The sequence below is a fragment of the Trichomycterus rosablanca genome, chromosome 9 (assembly GCF_030014385.1).
Source record: "Trichomycterus rosablanca isolate fTriRos1 chromosome 9, fTriRos1.hap1, whole genome shotgun sequence".
Classification (NCBI taxonomy): Eukaryota; Metazoa; Chordata; class Actinopteri; order Siluriformes; family Trichomycteridae; genus Trichomycterus; species Trichomycterus rosablanca.
In genome coordinates, this window is record NC_085996.1 from 23,005,527 (window position 1) to 23,025,855 (window position 20,329).

A 20,329-nucleotide genomic window follows, 5' to 3' on the forward strand; every position below is an offset into this window, starting at 1 on the left:
TTAAAGGCCTTGTCCATTCTAATACAGATAAATGTAAAAATAGTTTAGAAAGAAACCACATTTTCAACCGCTTAAAAGCATCTGTTAAAAAACTGGCCAGGGCTGGATACATTTAAGAACATGGTAAGCATTAGTCATTTTTAGTGGAGTTTGCTTAGTGATATGTTGTTCTGTAAATAATACAGGCACTGGCCTTCGTCATGTTTGGTCTTAATGACAATACACTCATTTACCAGTTGACCTAAAAAAGGGAAAGCAATTTACATTTACATATCCAGCATTTAGCAGATGCATTTATCCAAAGCGACTTACCGTACTGTGACAATACAGAGTCTAAGCAATTGAGGGTTAAGGGCCCAACAGCAGCAACCAGGCAGTGGTGGAGCTTGAACCAGCGACCTTCTGATTACTAGTCCAGTACCTTAACCACTAGGCTACAATGTCTCTAGAAATGGACTTCTGATTACAACCCCTGGCAAAAATTATGGAATCACCACTCTTGGAAGATGTTCTTTCAATTGTTTAATTTTGTAGAAAAAAAATAAATCACAGACATGCCACAAAACTATCATTTCTCAAACTGTCAACCCTCTGGCATTAAGAAACAATAAAAAAAGAAACAAATATAATAGTTGTGGTCAGTCACAATTGCTTTTTTTTAGATCAAGTAGAGGAAAAAAATATGGAATCACTCAAATCTGAGGAAAAAATTATGGAATCATTAGAAAACACTGCACCATTATTACTTTGTTGCACCACCTCTGGCTTTTATAATGGTTTAAACTCTCTGAGGCATGGAGTTAACTAATGACAAACAGTATTCTTCATCAATCTGCCTTCAACTGTCACTTGCTGTTGCCAGATCAGCTTTGCAGGTTGGAACCTTGTCATTTACCATTTTCTTCAATTTCCACCAGAGATTTTCAAATGGATTGAGATCCGGACTATTTGCAGGCCATGCCATTGACATTATATGTTTTCTTGAAGGAAAGTTTTCACGTCCTTTGCCCTATGGCAAGATGCATTATCATCTTGAAAAATGAAGTCATCATCACCAAACATCCTTTCAACTGATGGAATAAGAAAAGCGTCCAAAATTTCAATGTGGACTTTGGCATTTATTGAAGACCATCTCCCCTGTGCCTTTACCCGACATGCAGGCCCATATCATCAACAACTGTGGAAATTAACATGTTTTCTTTAGGCAGTTATCTTCATAAATTTCATTGGACAGACACCAAACAAAAGTTCCAGCATCATCACCTTGCCCAATGCAGATTCGCGATTCATCACTGAAGATCACTTTTATCCAGTCACCCACAGTCCACGATTGCTTTTCTTTAGCCTACTTTAACCTTGTTCTTTTCTTTTTAGGTGTTAATGATGGCTTTTGTTTGGCTTTTCTGTATGTAAATCCCATTTCTTTTAGGTGATTTCTTACAGTTCAGTCACAGACATTGACTCCACTTTCCGGCCACTTGTTTCTCATTTGTTTTGTTGTGCATTTTCTGTTTTCAAGACATATTGCTTTAAGTTTTCTATCTTGATGCTTTGATGTCTTACTTGGTCTACCAGTATGCTTCCCTTTTACAACCTTCCCATTTTGTGTGTACTTGGTCCAGATTTTAAACACAGCTTACTGGGAACAACCAACATCTTTTGCGACATTTTACAATGATTTATCTTCTTGAAGGAGTTTTATAATCCTCTCATTTGTTTCAACTGACATATCTTGTGTTGGAACCATGATTCATGACAATCTGCTTTGTGCAACAGCTCTCCGAGGTGTGAGCACTCTTTTTAAACTGAAGAATAATTAGCAAATCTAATCTGCTGCAGATGTTTTGTTTTTAAACTGCAAATTACAGAGTGATTCCATAATTTTTTCCTCAGATTTGAGTGATTCCATATTTTTTTCCTCTACTTGATCTAAAAAAAGCAATTGTGACTGACCACAACTATTATATTTGTTTCTTTTTTTTATTGTTTCTTAATGCCAGAAGGTTGACATTTTGAAAAATGATAGTTTTGTGGCATGTCTGTGATTTATTTTTTTTCTACAAAATTAAACAATTGACAGAACATCTTCCAAGAGTGGTGATTCCATAATTTTTGCCAGGGGTTGTACTAGTCCAGTACCTTACTAGTCCAGTACCTTACTAGTCCAGCACCTTACTAAACCAGTACCTAACTAGTCCAGTACCTAACTAGTCAAGTACTTTACTAGTCCAGTGCCTTACTAGTCTAGTACCTTACTAGTCCAGTACCTTAGTAGTACAGTACCTTACTAGTCCAGTACTTTACTGGTCCAGATCCTTACTAGTCCAGTACTTTACTAGTCCAGTACCTTACTAGACCAGTACTTAAGTAGTCCTGTATCTTACTAGTACAGTACTTTACTAGTCCAGTACCTTACTAGTACAGTACCTCACTAGTCCATTACTTTACTAGTCCAGTACCTTACTAGTCATGTACCTTACTAATCCAGTACCTAACTAGGCCAGTACTTTACTAGTCCAGTACTTTACCAGTCCAAAGCCTAACTAGTCCAGTACTTTACTAGTCCAGTACCTTACTAGTACAGTACCTTACTAGTCCAGTACTTTACTAGTCCAGAGCCTTACTAGTCCAGTACCTTACACTAGTCCAGTACCTTACTAGTCCAGTACTTTACTAGTCCAGTACTTAACTAGTCCAGTACTTTACCAGCCCAGAGCATAACTAGTCCAGTACTTTACTAGTCCAGTACCTTACTAATCCAGTACTTTACTAGTCCAGTACCTTACTAGTCCAGTACCTTACCAATCCAGCACTTTACTAGTCCAGTACTTTACTAGTCCAGTACCTTACTAGTCCAGTACTTTGACCTCTAGGCTACAACATCCCCAGAAATGGACTTCTGATTACTAGTCCAGTATCTCACTAGTCCAGTACTTTACTAGTCCAGTACCTTACTAGTCCAGCACCTTACTAGTCCAGAGCCTTACTAGTCCAGTACTAGTCCAGAGCCTTACTAGTCCAGTACCTTCCTAGTCCAGTACCTGACTAGGCCAGTACTTTACTAGTACAGAGCCTTACTAGTCCAGTACTTTACTAGTCCAGTACCTTATTAGTACAGTACCTTACTAGTCCAGAGCCTTACTTGTCCAGAGCCTTACTAGTCCAGTACTAGTCCAGTACCTTACTAGTCCAGTGCTTTACTAGTCCAGTACTTTACAAGTCCAGTACCTTACTCTCTAGGCTACAACATCCCCAGAAATGGACTTCTGATCACTAGTCCAGGACCTTACTAGTCCAGTACCTTACCAGTCCAGTACCTTACTAGTCCAGTACTTTAACCGCTAGGCTACAACATCACCAGAAATGGACTTCTGTTGATGACTGACTAACTTTGCTTCATTTTCCATTTTTTATTTCTATTTTTGACTAGTTAAGGATTTCATTTCACTTTAACCATCGCTTTATCATGGTCAGGGTCAGAGCGGATAAAGTTTCACGGGGGTGCAAGGCAGAAATACCCTGAACAGGGTACCAATCCATTGCAGGACTTGGACCAAACCATTGCAGATATAGCCAAAATCAGACACTTGGCGGACAACTAGTTTTTATTAAAAGCCACATGACACAGGAGCATCTTACTTGGGCTCTTCCACAAAAATCACAAAAATTGTAATGACTTCTGGTTTCCCCTTTTTTGTTTGCCATTTGCTTGATGAGAAAAGTTGTCTTGGATGCCTTTTGAAGTTATTGCCTTTGAGTTGTCTTGGATTCCTTTTTGAAAGCCAAATCTTGCCATAATGTAACCCGACTGTAATGTAACATCAGTGGCGTATTCAGACCAAACCAGGAAAACTAAGCCTGACTGAGCATTACATTTACATTTGCGGCATTCAGCCAAAGCGACTTACAATTATGGCTAGACTCAATTTAAGCAATTTGGGGTTAAGGACCTTGCTCAGGGGTCCAATTTGGTGGTTATGAGGCTTGAACCAGCAACCATTTGATTACTAGTCCAGTACCTTCACCGCTAAGCTACCACTGGCAGGAGCAATGGTAGGTCAGGGTTTAAATAATTGGGCTATTAAACAGAAGGTTTATGGTTCAAGTCCATCTGGCCAAGCTGCTGTTGTTGGGCCCTTGAACAAGTCCCCTAAGCCCCAGCTGTTTGGACTGTATCCTGCCTCAAATGTGTATTTGAATAATGTTGGTATATAGATTTTAAATATGTATGCATTAGTATGGACAAGCAAGCAAAAACATTCATTCTACTGAAGCACACACACACACACACACACACACACACATTTCCATACACGCACAGTGCTCACTCACACTCACGCTTCTTGGAGTTGCAGCGTCCTGCCAAGCTGGTGGTGCTTCCTGACTGACTGATGTCCTCCATGCCCGGCTCATAGGCGGGGTTAACCAGGCCAGACTCGTCTGATAGGAGGGCCACAGCGCTGGAGGCAGGGCCTTCACCGGGCATGGTTGCCAGAGCAAGTTCTGATGTGCTGTCAATACAGTCGTCTTCCTGAGAGCGCCGCTTTCTTTCAGCTGATAGGCCATAGTGTGAAGCTCCTTTACATCTGCACAGACAAAACATCTTCATATTAGGGATGGTCAATATGCAAAAAATATCTATATGTACATATGGTCAAAAGTATGTAGACACCTGACCATGACCTTGTTGGACATCCCATTTCAAAACAGTGGAGTTGGGCAGCTATGATAGCCTCTTTGTCAATGTCAATTTAATATAAAAATCAACATACAGTGATCTTTCAAATTCTTCTTAAAGGTGTTTAGAGGGCATGAGGTAAAGGATTTTGCTAAACACTAAAGGTTCCTCTCCAAAGTTGGAAGCCTGCACTTGATTTAATTTAACCTATTTTTTATTTTTCATAGCTGTTAGCAATGGGTGAGACTTTTTTTTTTTTTTTTATAAAATCAAAAGATGCTTTAGAAAATTTGATTTGGAAGTATTTCTAACAAAGTGCCAAACAATAAAGCAGTACATACATTATAATTAGTCTACGTTAAGGAAAATAAGGAGGAATTAAACAATTGAAGGTGGGGTGGAGTGGGTGAAACATAGCAACATGGGGACTGGGGATCTGGGCTAGACCATTGTCTCTCGTCAATGTCTGTATGGAATTACTCATGTTCTCTCATTTGTGGATTTTCTCCAGGTACTTTGGTTTTCTACCACCTTTAAAACATACAGAAGATAGATTGGCAGCTTCAGATTGATTCTAGGTATAAGTGTATGAGGAGCATTTGAACCAGATTGGTTATAGATGGCTCCAAACCCAACGTGACAAGAATACAGTGGTAAGTTAAAAATGAAACTATTGAAACTAAGTAGCAAATTATGAAAACAAAAGACCTGACAACTCTCAAGATCATCACAACAACCAGCTTAACCATCAACACATCAAAAAGTCAGAGAACTGGAACTGGCCCAATGGTTTTCATTATTAAGTCAGACTTGGAGCGACATGATGAAAAAGCTGGGAAAAGGGTGAATTGTAAAATACAAATGGGTTTTACTGATTAATGTGAAATTTACAGGAGTCCATCTGGTTCAGCCAGTCCCCAATTAAAATCAGTTTATGAAACAATGTAACTATAAGTGATCACTAGACCAGACAAGCTCAGGACACCATTAAGAAATCATTAAACAAATAAAGTCACATGTGCTCTAGCAATGGATCAATGTGAAAAACATTAGTGCTACTGATTAAAACCACTCTGTTTAAATAGTAATGAATACAGATATGAATGGTCCCTAAAGGTATGGTTTATTAGCCAAACAATAGTACTATGAGTCAATCCCAAACATAGTATTTTTTTTTTCCATTTCTAGGCATTAAATTAACTTTGTTTACAATATAAAATGTTACAATAATTAACTGCACCACTATTACAGCATGTTGAGGTTAAGCGAGCTTAGTAATTGGAAGTCAAACCAGATCAGTCAACTTAATGCAGCAAGTTAATTTACTGTTAAACTGTTTTTGGCTAGATATACACCTATCAGCCATAACATTAAAACCACCTCCTGGTTTCTACACTCACTGTCCATTTTATCAGCTCCACTTACCATATAGAAGCACTTTGTAGTTCTACAATTACTGACTGTGGTCCATCTGTTTCTCTGCATGCTTTGTTAGCCCCCTTTCATGCTGTTCTTCCATGGTCAGGACTCTCCCAGGGCCACTACAGAGCAGGTATTATTTGGGTGGTGGCTCATTCTCAGCACTGCAGTGACACTGACATGGTGGTGGTGTGTTAGTGTGTGTTGTGCTGGTATGAGTGGAGCTGATGGAATTTTTAAACACCTCACTGTCACTACTGGATTGAGAATAGTCCACCAACCAAAAACATCCAGCCACCAGCGCCCCATGGGCAGCGTCCCATGACCACTGATGAAGGTCTAGAAGATGACCAACACAAGCAGCAGCAATAGATAATTGAGCGTCTCTGACTTTACCTCTACAAGGTGGACCAAATAGGTATGAGTGTCAATAGAGTGGACAGTAAGTGGACACTGTATTTAAAAACTCCAGCAGCGCTGCTGTGTCTGATCCACTCATACCAGCACAACACACACTAACACACCACCACCATGTCAGTGCCACTGCAGTCCTGAGAATGATCCACCACCCAAATAATACCTACTCTGGTGGTCCTGAATGGGTCCTGACCACTTAGGAACCGAGTGAAAGCAGGCTAAAAAGATATGTAGAGAAACAGATGGACTACAGTCAGTAATTGTAGAACTACAAAGTGCTCCTATATGGTAAGTGGAGTTGATAAAATGGACAGTGTGTGTAGAAACAAGGAGGTGGTTTTAATGTTATGGCTAATCATTGTAATTTAAAAAGTCTAAAGCCTGACTCAAAGCTCAATATGGAACACAGAAATTATGCACGACAAGTGCTCATAAACACACATCTCATTTGGATGTTTATTGATCCACCCTGTGCTTGCAGGAACATTTTGATTTGTGGCAATGATACACGTAGTACAGACCTACCGTTGTTAAACTGTGTCACAGCCCTGCAATTACATTTTATACTGTTTAATTGTTAACTGGTTTAACTAATAAAAGCAGAGGCTGGGTATACCTGCCTTATCTGCCGTATAAAAGGATTTAGTATATCAGTTTCAATGTGTTTGTTGTGTTCAAATTTATCTGTATTCACTCATACTGTATTGTATTGTTCGTTCAGCTTCCTCGCCTCTCCATGTGTTAACAGCAGGTTCGTGTGGCTGAGAGATTAGGCAGAAGAAAGACTACACTGCATTGAGTTTAGAAATGAAAGTGAATATACAAACAGGATTTGCTTCAAAGATATTGGGTTACACTAACACACACAACACCAGTGGAATATGAAATATGTTTTGATGTAAACAGACAGACATCTATGCCAATTCATACAAGTCAGCACGACACACCAGCTAGATCAATGGTCTCAACCACTAAAGGCCTAAGCTGTATTTCAAGCCATGATTTGTTTAATTTTACAATTTAAACAGTCACATAAAGAATGAAAAGGCTGCTACTGACTGAGACAGCATTAATCATGGTTACTTTTCACAAGAAGGTAAATTAATCTTTCCTGCATTAACAGTTTGACTAGAATATATATATGCTACTTTAATACGTAATTAAAACTTAGAAATAAAAAAAGTGTACATTCTTCTTTTATGTCGAATCAAAAGACACTAAGTTCGCACAGGTACACTATGTGACCAAAAATGTGTAGACACTTGACCAGAAGCTTGTTGGATATACAGTGTATCACAAAAGTGAGTACACTCCTCACATTTCTGCAAATATTTCATTATATCTTTTCATGGGACAACACTATAGACATGAAACTTGGATATAACTTAGAGTAGTCAGTGTACAGCTTGTATAGCAGTGTAGATTTACTGTCTTCTGAAAATAACTCAACACACAGCCATTAATGTCTAAATAGCTGGCAACATAAGTGAGTACACCCCACAGTGAACATGTCCAAATTGTGCCCAAATGTGTCGTTGTCCCTCCCTGGTGTCATGTGTCAAGGTCCCAGGTGTAAATGGGGAGCAGGGCTGTTAAATTTGGTGTTTTGGGTACAATTCTCTCATACTGGCCACTGGATATTCAACATGGCACCTCATGGCAAAGAACTCTCTGAGGATGTGAGAAATAGAATTGTTGCTCTCCACAAAGATGGCCTGGGCTATAAGAAGATTGCTAACACCCTGAAACTGAGCTACAGCATGGTGGCCAAGGTCATACAGCGGTTTTCCAGGACAGGTTCCACTCGGAACAGGCTTCGCCAGGGTCGACCAAAGAAGTTGAGTCCACGTGTTCGGCGTCATATCCAGAGGTTGGCTTTAAAAAAATAGACACATGAGTGCTGCCAGCATTGCTGCAGAGGTTGAAGACGTGGGAGGTCAGCCTGTCAGTGCTCAGACCATACGCCGCACACTGCATCAACTCGGTCTGCATGGTCGTCATCCCAGAAGGAAGCTGACGCACAAGAAAGCCTGCAAACAGTTTGCTGAAGACAAGCAGTCCAAGAACATGGATTACTGGAATGCCCTGTGGTCTGACGAGACCAAGATAAACTTGTTTGACTCAGATGGTGTCCAGCATGTGTGGCGGCGCCCTGGTGAGAAGTACCAAGACAACTGTATCTTGCCTACAGTCAAGCATGGTGGTGGTAGCATCATGGTCTTGGGCTGCATGAGTGTTGCTGGCACTGGGGAGCTGCAGTTCATTGAGGGAAACATGAATTCCAACATGTACTGTGACATTCTGAAACAGAGCATGATCCCCTCCCTTCGAAAACTGGGCCTCATGGCAGTTTTCCAACAGGATAACACAACCCAAACACAACCTCCAAGATGACAACTGCCTTGCTGAGGAACCTGAAGGTAAAGGTGATGGACTAAACCCAATTGAGCACCTGTGGCGCATCCTCAAGTGGAAGGTGGAGGAGTTCAAGGTGTCTAACATCCACCAGCTCCGTGATGTCATCATGGAGGAGTGGAAGAGAATTCCAGTAGCAACCTGTGCAGCGCTGGTGAATTCCATGCCCAGGAGGGTTAAGGCAGTGCTGGATAATAATGGTGGTCACACAAAATATTGACACTTTGGGCACAATTTGGACATGTTCACTGTGGGGTGTACTCACTTATGTTGCCAGCCATTTAGACATTAATGGCTGTGTGTTGAGTTATTTTCAGAAGACAGTAAATCTACACTGCTATACAAGTTGTACACTGACTACTCTAAGTTATATCCAAGTTTTATTTCTATAGTGTTGTCCCATGAAAAGATATAATAAAATATTTGCAGAAATGTGAGGGGTGTACTCACTTTTGTGATACACTGTACCATTCCAAAACTATGGGCATTATATAGAATTGACTAATATTTAAAGGGTTGGTTTCACAGACAGGGATTAAGCCTAGTCCTAGACTACACAGCATTTTGAATGGAGATTCTCCATTTAAAGCAATATGTAGTCCTGGACTAGCCTTAATCCCTGTCTGGGAAACCAACCCAAAAAGTTTAATAAAAGATTTCCACAAGTTTCTGTGGGAATTTGTGTCCATACAGGCCAAAAAGTTTATGAAGCCAAAAACTGTTATTAGGTAAAAAGGCCTGTTCAGTTGAGTTGGGGTCAGGGTCTATTAAACTTTAAATCATGTATTTATGGCCATCACCTTGTCTTTAGGGGTACAGTCATGCTAAAATAAAAAAAGTCTGGTATGTTTTGTTCTTTCTGGTTATCCTGGGTATGCTCTTTGGCTAGCACAGCTAGTTTTATGGTGTCCAGATGATTTGTGTTTGTGACTGATAATAAAACTAAGGCAGTTCTTGGCTGAAATCTTTTACCCTACTTTGTTTAATTACTTTCAAGCTAAGGTTCGGTTGTGAAAAGCTTTTCTTTTATTATTATTTTTTAATACATTTGTTATGCCAGTTGTATTGTGTTGTGGTATTTGTATTTTTGGTTAAGAACTTACCAAATCATATTCACTGATCAGCCATAACATTAAAACCACCTCCTTGTTTCTACACTCACTGTTCATTTTATCAGCTCCACTTACCATATAGAAGCACTTTGGAGTTCTACAATTGCTGACTGTAGTCCATCTGTTTCTCTGCATGCTTTGTTAGCCCCCATTTATGCTGTTCTTCAATGGTCAGGACCCCCACAGGCCCCCCAGAGAGCAGGTATTATTTGGGTAGTGGATCATTCTCAGCACTGCAGTGACACTGACATGGTGATGGTGTGTTAGTGTGTGTTGTGCTGGTATGAGTGGATCAGACACAGCAGTGCTGCTGGAGTTTATAAACACCCCACTGTCAGTGCTGGACTGAGAATAGTCCACCAACCAAAAATATCCAGCCAACAGCGCCCTGTGGGCTGCGTCATGTGACCATTGATGAAGGTCTAGAAGATGACCAACTCAAACAGCAGCAATAGATGAGCAATTGTCTCTGACTTTACATCTACAAGGTGGACCAACTACGTGAGAGTTTCTAATAGAGTGGACAGTGAGTGGACACAGTATTTAAAAACTCCAGCAGCCCTGCTGTGTCTGATCCACACATACCAGCACAACACACACTAACACACAACCACCATGTCATTGTCACTGCAGTGCTGAGAATGATCCACCACCTAAATAATACCTGCTTTGTAGTGGTCCTGTGAGGGTCCTGACCATTGAAGAACAGGGTGAAAGCGGCTAAAGAAGTATGTAGAGAAACAGATGGACTACAGTCAGTAATTGTAATTGTAAAGTCGGTAAGTGCTTCTATATGGTAAGTGGAGCTGATAAAATGGACAGTGAGTGTAGAAACAAGGAGGTGGTTTTAATGTTATGGCTGATCAGTGTATCATTGCACTTCTTTATTGATTTTTAACTAACAGTAAGTTATGCCTTAATCGTTACTGAACAGTAAGCATTAATGCATGACCTTATGTCTCTCAGACTTGATGGGGATTTTACTCAGCTAATCATCAGATTGCAAGTGCACTGTTAGAACCAAACACTAATCATTATGTTTTACATCTACAATTTACAATTCTTTAATTAATTGTCTGGTTTGTTACTACCAAAACAAACAGTTGCAATATTATTAGGGTAGACAAGGGTGGATGTACTATAAATTAAGTGTGGGTGCGTTTACATTCACATTTCTGTTCTGGACTTGTGTTTATTTGGATGCAAAGTACAATATGTTTTTGAGCCCAAGTGTGGTCTGGGGTACTAATCTCTGGTCCAACTGAAAGTGGGGATATAAATTTGCTTAATCTACTTGCAATGCCTGGCAGAGAAGAACTTTACCCAATATAAGAGGGTTCTTTAAAAAGTTTCCGCACTTTTTAAATTCTATTTATTTATTTTTTGCAATTTTTTCCACCAATTTTCACCCTAATCTAGTCATATCCAATTAACCTGATTGCATTACACTTCCTCTGTACCGATACTACCCTCCACCGCTGACTGAGGAGCGTCACAACTGACACGCCCCCTCCGACACGTGTGCAGTACAGACTGCATCTTTTCACCCACACGAGGAGAGTTCATATATGGATCAGCTTTGTGTACGGAGAGCCACACCCTGATCAGTATTATTCCTCTACTCTGTGCAGGCGCCATCATTCAGCCAGCAGAGGTCGTAGCTGCATCAGTTATGAGGAACCCTGTTATGAGGAACCCTGTGTGAACAACAGCCATTGGTTGTTCATGTAGCCACCCAGCACAGCCGGATGGCAGAGCTGAAATTTAAAACAATGTGTTTGAAATCCCAGCTCTGGTGTGCTAGTGTGTTTTACCGCTGAGCCACCTGAGTGGCCTAAACTCTATTTATTAAGAAATTCAAAAACAAATTACATCACTTCTCTACATAGTCACCTTCCTTTGCAATTCCTTTTTCCCAGCATCGCACCAAGTGTTTCAAAAAGGTGGAAATCAGATGGAGATAAATCAGACTATACGTCATTTTATCTGACACTAGAGCAATAAAGCTGTGGTCCAAAAGATACTAGTCTGTGTAAGAACAAACCTAATACCTATAACAACACACTCTGAATCAATACCAGGTATAAATTTGACTATGTCAGTCTATTTGTCAAATTGAGATCTACATTCACAAAGAATAAATTCATGTTATGAACCTAGAAAGCATTTTGAAATTAGATTTCTAAGCCTGTGCCAACAGCAGTCAGCTACAGGTGTGTGGAACAGAGATCACACTCCTAGACCAGGAGAGGATAAATAAAATGGATGGATGGCTAGATTGTAGCAGACAGAAGCATGTTGCCCATAGACACTCGGCCAATAGCTCAAGGGATTCGGGTTGTAATGAAATACCATTTGTTTCACTTTTTATGGCAGTCTACACCTTCATGGACCATTTGAGATAGAGTGAGTGGGGGGGGATCTACATTTCACTTGTCCTGGCAGATATAGCTGGCTCTAACTTGGGTGAAAGCTCAATAACTGACCTCAATCCTCAAGAGCCACATTTTATTCCGTCAGAGCAGTACTAAAAAAAACAAAAAACAAATAGAAAACATGAAATATTCTACAGGATAAATACAATCCATATAATCCCCCACTGATTTACTGCACATGAGGGGGTATGAACTTGCATCCGATAGTCTAGAGCTAATGATAAAGCAGTGGGCTACACAATAAACAGAAAAACAACCCAAAACAACAACAACAAAACAAAACCCTGAGTGCAGCACTGATTACTAAATTCTAAGCTGTCTCTGAAGGAAATGTCAGAAAGGTTTGGTGGGTGCTTTAGACATTTATACAATTGCTGCTTAAAATCAAGATGTGCAATGCCAAGCATAAGCTAAAGTAGGGAAAAGAACAACTGCTGGACTGGAAGTGGGCATGTGTGGAGTAATGAATCACTCTTCTCCATTTTGCAGTCTAAGGGGTAAATTTGGGCCTAGCTTGAATGCCCAGTGCCAACTGTAACATTTCTGAGAAGAGGAAAATGGACTATTAACAGCAAAGTGGAATTACTTTAATACCAGTGCAAGGTTTTTAAATAGGCACACATCATTGTGATGTTTAGGTCCCTTTCATGCTGTTCTTTAATGGTCAGGACTCTCCCAGGACCACTACAGAGTAGGTATTATTTGGGTGGTGGGTCACCCCCATAGGACCACCACAGAGTAGGTATTATTTAGTCCTGTGACCACTGATGAAGGTCTAGAAGATGACCAACTCAAACAGCAGCAATAGATGAGCGATCGTCTCTGACTTTACATCTACAAGGTGGACCAACTAAGTAGGAGTGTCAGTAGGACACGGTATTTAAAAACTCCAGCAGTGCTTCTGTGTCTGATCCACTCATACCAGCACAACACACTCTAACACACCACCACCATGTCATTGTCACTGCAGTGTTGAATGATCCACCACCCAAATAATACCTGCTCTGTGATGGTCCTGACCATTGAAGAACTGGGTGAAAGCAGGCTAAAAATGTATGTAGAGAAATAGATGGACTACAGTCAGTAATTGTAGAACTACAAAGTGCTTCTATATGGTAAGTGAAGCTGATAAAATGTACAGTGAGTGTAGAAACAAGGAGGTGGTTTTAATGTTATGGCTGATCGGTGTATATATAAATTCATGATAAAATTTAGGTGTTAGCTTAAATAAAGAGAATTACTTAAAGTTGCTTTACAGAGCTTTAGCTGTGATGAATTGGGGGCACATTTTTAGCTGACAGCCAGGATACAGTTTCTAGGACAATGATGCCTTAAGAAAAGAATAATTACATTATTTTCCAACACAGCACAGTATTATTAATTATATTAAAATAAAAACTTTTAAATTGACAAAAAGTAGTTAAATTAGGCATACATTTACAATGCAGTATGCAGTGTGAATAATTAAGATTAAGAGCCCTCCATGCTAGGTACATTTTATTGCATGCAGATAATAGAAGAACATTAATTATATTAATCTACCTTTTATAAACCATTTTTGGTAGTTACTGATTTCTAGCAGGATTATTGGAACTGTCCTATTGGTCATTAATACAAGTGGTACCTTGAAACTTGACGTCAATTGGTTCTGGGACTTGTGTGGTGTTTTGAAGGTGTTGAGTTTCACATTTTTTCACATATGGATGTATGGGGAAAGCTGTTAAAGCGTTTCATGGTCCTACGGAACTGCATGTATTTTAAGCTAATATAAAATAATAGGGTTGTTTTAGACACTTATACACTGAAAATAACACAAATAAAATATTAAAACACTGAAATACAATTGAAAAACACAATTGTACAGTTAAAATCAATAAAAAAAATACTATAAAATCTGAACTTTAGTCAAACAAGTTCTCGCATGCACATCGAGTTTAAGGGTACAATGTCTCCACAAAGTTTAAAGGATTTCGAGTTACAAGGTACCACTGTATTTTGAAAACAGCACTTGTAGCATCCAGAGAGAAGCTAAGCTGTCACGATATCAGTATTGGGAGTGGTAGCTTATCTTGCAGGAGATTCCTATTTATACAGTTGCCTGTGATGATGTTTATACTTCTTTTTTAATAAACAAAACTGAAAACTGGTTAAGATAATTAAAGATAATGAATTATTGCTGCACAGAGAGGTCATTGTTTTTGGGAAAAGCTGTATGCTACCTAGACAGGGAATCAAGCCAAGGTTTAATTAAACCAGTGCTTAAGCTGGACTGCTAAGAGAATCAAGTTTCTTCTGGTAAGTTCTTAGCCATTGAAGTAAAACTTACAAATTTTAGGTTACAGCCTTATATTGCTAAACCCTGTTTAGATGTTGACTTTCCAGACTGATCCTGTATTTACAACAATGTGTCAAATATTATGACAACCCCTCTATTATGCTTTTAAATCAGCTTTGACCCCTGAGACATCTAATGGAGTCCTGTGAAATCTGATAGCAGGGCATTCCCAGTGGGCTGCAAGGTGGATCATCCTACAGTGCATGCTGGTGCCATCTCCTCCACATGATTCTGGAGAAAATAGAATTTGTCAGACCAGTTAACCTTCTTCCAATGCTGCGATGTCCACTTCTGACTCACCACGGCTGCCTGTGAGCACTCCTTGGATTTTTTCAGAGATACTTCAACAACTTCAGACCCTCTCATCATAATGATTAGGCCCTTATTAAAGTCACTCAGGTCTTTATGCTTATCATATCTTCATATTCAACACGTGAACTACCATCAGCCCAACATTTAATAACCCTGACAGCACACAGTTATTTGATAGTTACAGAGGGTAAGAAGTGTCTGGGTTTGTGATGCAAATCCATAATTTTTTGGTATGGATCTCAAAAACAATGAGGGTCAACAACTCAGACTTAATATTAAATTATTTATTAGGCTGAATAGATTTCCAATATTAAATTATTCAGAGCTTTTGTCAAATTTCTTGCAGACTTTTCTGATATTTAAAAAATAGCCAAATGTAATCCACTTTGATGCATTTAGCTGGTTTAATTAAAACTAAAATAATTTGTATTGGTTACTAAATGTATGTATGTATTGTATTCTACTTATTTAATATCGAAATGACTCATCTATGTTTTGAGCAATATCTACCCGCTCGTGAATAAGCTAACATGACAAAGACTGGTGTACAGTATAAACAGAAAGACTTGCTCCACTGTGAATAAGTAACACAATACACCTTCGAAAAACCGGTCATTCAGGCTAGGGAGTCCCTCTGGAGTCTTTTAAAAGCACTGAGTTGACTGAATGGAAATGAACAAAATGCTAACAATGCTAACACTAACCAAGTCAGTTCGGACTCAGAAAAAGAACAATGACAGAATGAAATAGGAGAAGAAGGGAGTGGTATTATCCTTTCCATCCGAGTAAGCAAATCAGAGCAGCCTTACGTATACACTCACTGAGTGCTTTCAGTGTGTGCATGTCAAGATCATTGCATTTATATTCAGTAATACAGTATGTGTTTGTTTACTTACAGTCAACATTCTAATTCATACCAATGTCAGTGCTTTTAAATGGCCAGTCAAGTTGGCACACAAATTCAACAACAAATACAATTCCCCCACCCCCCATTATACAGTAATTTAGCCAGACCAATCACCAGCAAGTGTTTAAATTTAATTATATAAAATAAATTATATGCTTTAAAATTTGTTGCAACAGTTTGTGGAACAAGAGTTTCCTGTCTGTGCACAAAGCAAGGTCAAAAGACAAAGATACGCACAATAATCTAGTCTGTTCCTTGGTACAGAGGCTTAGGCTGATGTTATTTCAAATCGGAATTTCTACTACAGATAAAGAAGCACTCTGGTTCTGAGACCTTTAGCCAACTGTCCGACACCTTATAATCAGCCTAGGATCATGATCTTCACCAAAGACTTTGTTGGCCACACAAGGAGCATGGGTTCCTGCTGAGTCTTGTTTCTCTCAAGGTTTTTTCTCAAGGTCACTGTCACCCTTGGTCTACTCAAGGGCTTTTGGTTTTGGAATTTTGGTTTGTCTGTTGTGAATGCAGCAAAGTTGCTTTGCTATACAAAAGAATTTTACTTGACTTGACATTCAGTTCCAACGCGTTAATGTGGAATGCACCCAGTCTTATAGCAAGGCTTTGCACATTATTTTGTTAGGCCAGGTTTTCATGTTGGATGACAAGTCTCAGCTTGCAAACACAGTTCCGTTTTACCCTAAAGATGTCTAATAGGGTTAAGGTCACGACTCTGATGCCACAAGTTTAGAAGCATATAATTTATTATCAGTGATTTCATATGTACATGTTAGTGATGGGTGTGGCAGAAAGACCTTAACGTAAGTAATAGAATGGGTGTCAGGGTATAGTTCACATGAATATATCAGCAGATCAGTCTTATTAGGAGCAGGCAGGCACACACCATATGTGTGTACAGCAGGGCACAGGACCACATTGAGAGAGATTAACCCTTGTGTGCACATTTTTTCTCCATGTTACAATCCCTCACTGTTAAAATTCCATCCCCCATTCCCTGCAGTCATAATTCCTCGCACTCCATCTTACACTAGTGCTACTTTGTCAATTCAAAATCATTGTGATTTTCTCTTTGTGTAAATAGATATTAATTCATTTTTTCTGAATATCATATAAAATTAACCATCTTAAAACAAAAGATTACCCGATTGCATTATGCTTCCTCTCTACTGATGTTGATCTTCACCCTGATTGAGGAGAGTCGTGACTAACACACGCCCCCTCCGACACGTTTGCAGTAGCCAACTGCATCTTTTCACCTGCAAGAGGCGAGTTCATATGCAGATCAGCTTTGTGTACAGAGAGCCACACCCTGATCAATGCATTATCCCTCGTCTCTGTGCAGGCGCCAACAATCAGCCAGCAGAGATCATAATTGCATCAGTTATAAGGTGCTGTCTGGCACCCCCCCTTGAACAACAAGCCAATGGTTGTTTGTGTAGGCTCCCAGCCTGCTGGATGACAGAGCTAAGTTTCAAACCAACGAGTTCGAAATGTCAGTTCTGTTGTGCTAGTGTGTTTTACCACTGCACCACCTAAGCACCCCAATTGTTTTTGTTGTTGTTCAACCTGGCCTATATACAGTTCTTGGGACTTTTATTTTATCTTAGAATAAGAGTATATTGTATACTTAAACGAAAAAAAAGGTATTATGTAAATAAAGATAATGATGATAATTGTAAACCAATAGAATGTTCTTCACGTCATGCAAAGAATTCAAACCCTCGAAATGCAATATTATTGTCTGGCTCTAAAAAACTGCATAAAAATATGGCAAAAGCGTTATAATGCTGACTATCTATAAAGACTAGAAATAAATAGTACTGAAATCTTCATTAGTTTAACGTGCAAAATGCAAACTGTTTGACAAATCTACTTTATTGTATTAGACATGTAAAGTTTGATATAGCAAAATAAAACAATAGGCTGGGGGGCTAAATAGATTTCCAAGGCACTGTATTCGTATAACATACAAAGGTTTACTGAGCCCAAGCCAGCATACAAGAATGTCATCAAGCAAATCCTCTTTGGGTCAATGGATTATCCTGAATCAACCCAAATAGTGTTCACACCAACTGTGTGTGTGAGAGTGTGTGTGCCCATGATTTGACTGGCAAATATCTGGATTTCCTGGCCTTGCGTCTAAGCATAGTGGAGGGATCACATGAAAGTAGACAAATACACACAGTAGAATTTAGTGACACTAACCTTTCTCCTTCTGCTTAAGAACTCACTGATTAAACTTATACTCCAACATTTTAGAATAAAGCAATAAGCCACGAGAGGCCGTGCATTACTGTGATTTTAGCACGGGGATGACGTTTTTGGCACGACGCAAAGCGGAGTGCCTAAAACTTATTTCCCCGTGCTAAAATCATAACAGTAATGCACGGTCTCGAGTGGCTTATTGCTTTTATAAAACGGCGGTCAACATAAAATATAATAAATACAACAATGTTTAATTCATAAATGTATTTATTGTGTATAAACTTACAATAAAGCATTCTTCCGCGACGCAAAATAGTTCGATTAACAGTGTTGCTAGGCAACATGAGGGCGAAAATAACATTAATTTTTTCTATTCAGTGGCGTATTAATATGGAATGATGTGAGGTGGTCATAGGTGTGCGTTTATCGGGGATTTTACAACGGCTTCGAACGCGGCTCAGCCAATCAGATTTTAGGACCGGAACTATCCGTTTTATAATGGTTCTTTATCTAACACAGTTTAAGGACAACATTGAATTGATTCATTATATTTAAAAGAAAACAGGGTGTTACCCGGGCAAATTCCCAGTGCTGGACAGCTTAGTTTGTTACTCAGTTTATATATCAAATCTATAGTCAGTTAGATTTCATCAAAGTATCTCAAATATGTGATTGGTACACACTGACAGTCAATGTATTGGAATGGGAGCTGTTTAACAGTATATTAATATGATAGATTAAATGTTTTATTGTTTATTAGGATTTTAACGTCATGTTTTACACTCTTTGGTTATATTCATGACAGATTTATTATCTCCAATTCACCTCACTTGCATGTCTTTGGAGTGTGGGAGAAAACTAAAGCTCCCGGAGGAAACCCACACAGACACAGGGAGAACATGCAATTTCCACACAGAAAAGACCCAGACCGCCCCACCTGGGTATCAAACACAGGACTTTCTTGCTATGAGGCGACAGTGCCACCCATTTAGATTAAACAGCCTACCTTTGCAAACTGCCATTTACTCACTCAATCAGGCACATTTAATGAAATGTACTTCATAAAAAGTGACTTTATATATTTTAACTGTTAGTGCACATCTTTGAGTTTATGGGAACCATTTATGTTGGAATTTAGTCTCAAATTCCAAAGGATACTCAATGCATACATTTTATTATTATAACCTAATATACCTATATTATTCATTGCCTTGGATTTCCAAGTCATGAAAGCGTTCTTCCAAGTGTGTATCAACTACTGCCTCTAGAATTTATAACCAAGTTTTGTAAACAGGGTTTACAGTCTTTTAACAGAATCTAGCTGATTTTAACCCTTCTGTTTGTTGTTGTACATAAATAGATGAACAGTGCTGAGTTTTATGATATTTTACTCTTTCATACAGTACATTATTCTTACTGTAAATAACGACTTTTAATGGGATCACGTAAGAGAGAGCATATAACCCCCATTCTGGCCTCCCTCCATTGGCTGCCCGTGCATTTCAGAGTACATTTTAAGATTCTGTTGTTTGTTTTTAAATCTTTAAATGGACTTGCCCCGCCTTACCTCGCTGAACTGCTCCATCCCCACACTTCTGCTCGGTGCCTCAGGTCAGCTGATCAGCTGCTCCTGGAGGTACCAAGGTCAAAGCATAAGCTCAGAGGGGATAGAGCTTTTTCAATCGCTGCCCCTAAATTATGGAACAACCTACCACTCCATATTAGACAGGCCTCTTCACTGGCTTTTTTTAAAACTAGTCTTAAAACCCATTTTTATTCCTTGGCTTTCAATCCAGCATGAGACTTCTCATTGTTTCTAGTGTTTGTTTTATGTTTTATAATTATCTATGTACAGCACTTTGTCAGTAGAATTTAGTGACACTAACCTTTCTCCTTCTGCTTAAGAACTCACTGATTAAACTTATACTCCAACATTTTAGAATAAAGCAATAAGCCACGAGAGGCCGTGCATTACTGTGATTTTAGCACGGGGATGACGTTTTTGGCACGACGCAAAGCGGAGTGCCTAAAACTTATTTCCCCGTGCTAAAATCATAACAGTAATGCACGGTCTCG

The 20,329-nt window shown here is 39.2% G+C and overlaps 1 protein-coding gene across 1 annotated transcript in view; it reads right to left on the bottom strand.

Moving 5' to 3' along the window:
* The window catches only part of lnx1 (ligand of numb-protein X 1), a 69,245-nt gene that overhangs the window by 26,624 nt on the left and 22,292 nt on the right, over positions 1 to 20,329 (bottom strand). The window contains exon 2 of the mRNA XM_063002103.1: positions 4,339 to 4,586. Coding sequence (XP_062858173.1) covers positions 4,339 to 4,586 — 248 coding nt within the window. The remainder of the gene's footprint in view (positions 1 to 4,338; positions 4,587 to 20,329) is intronic.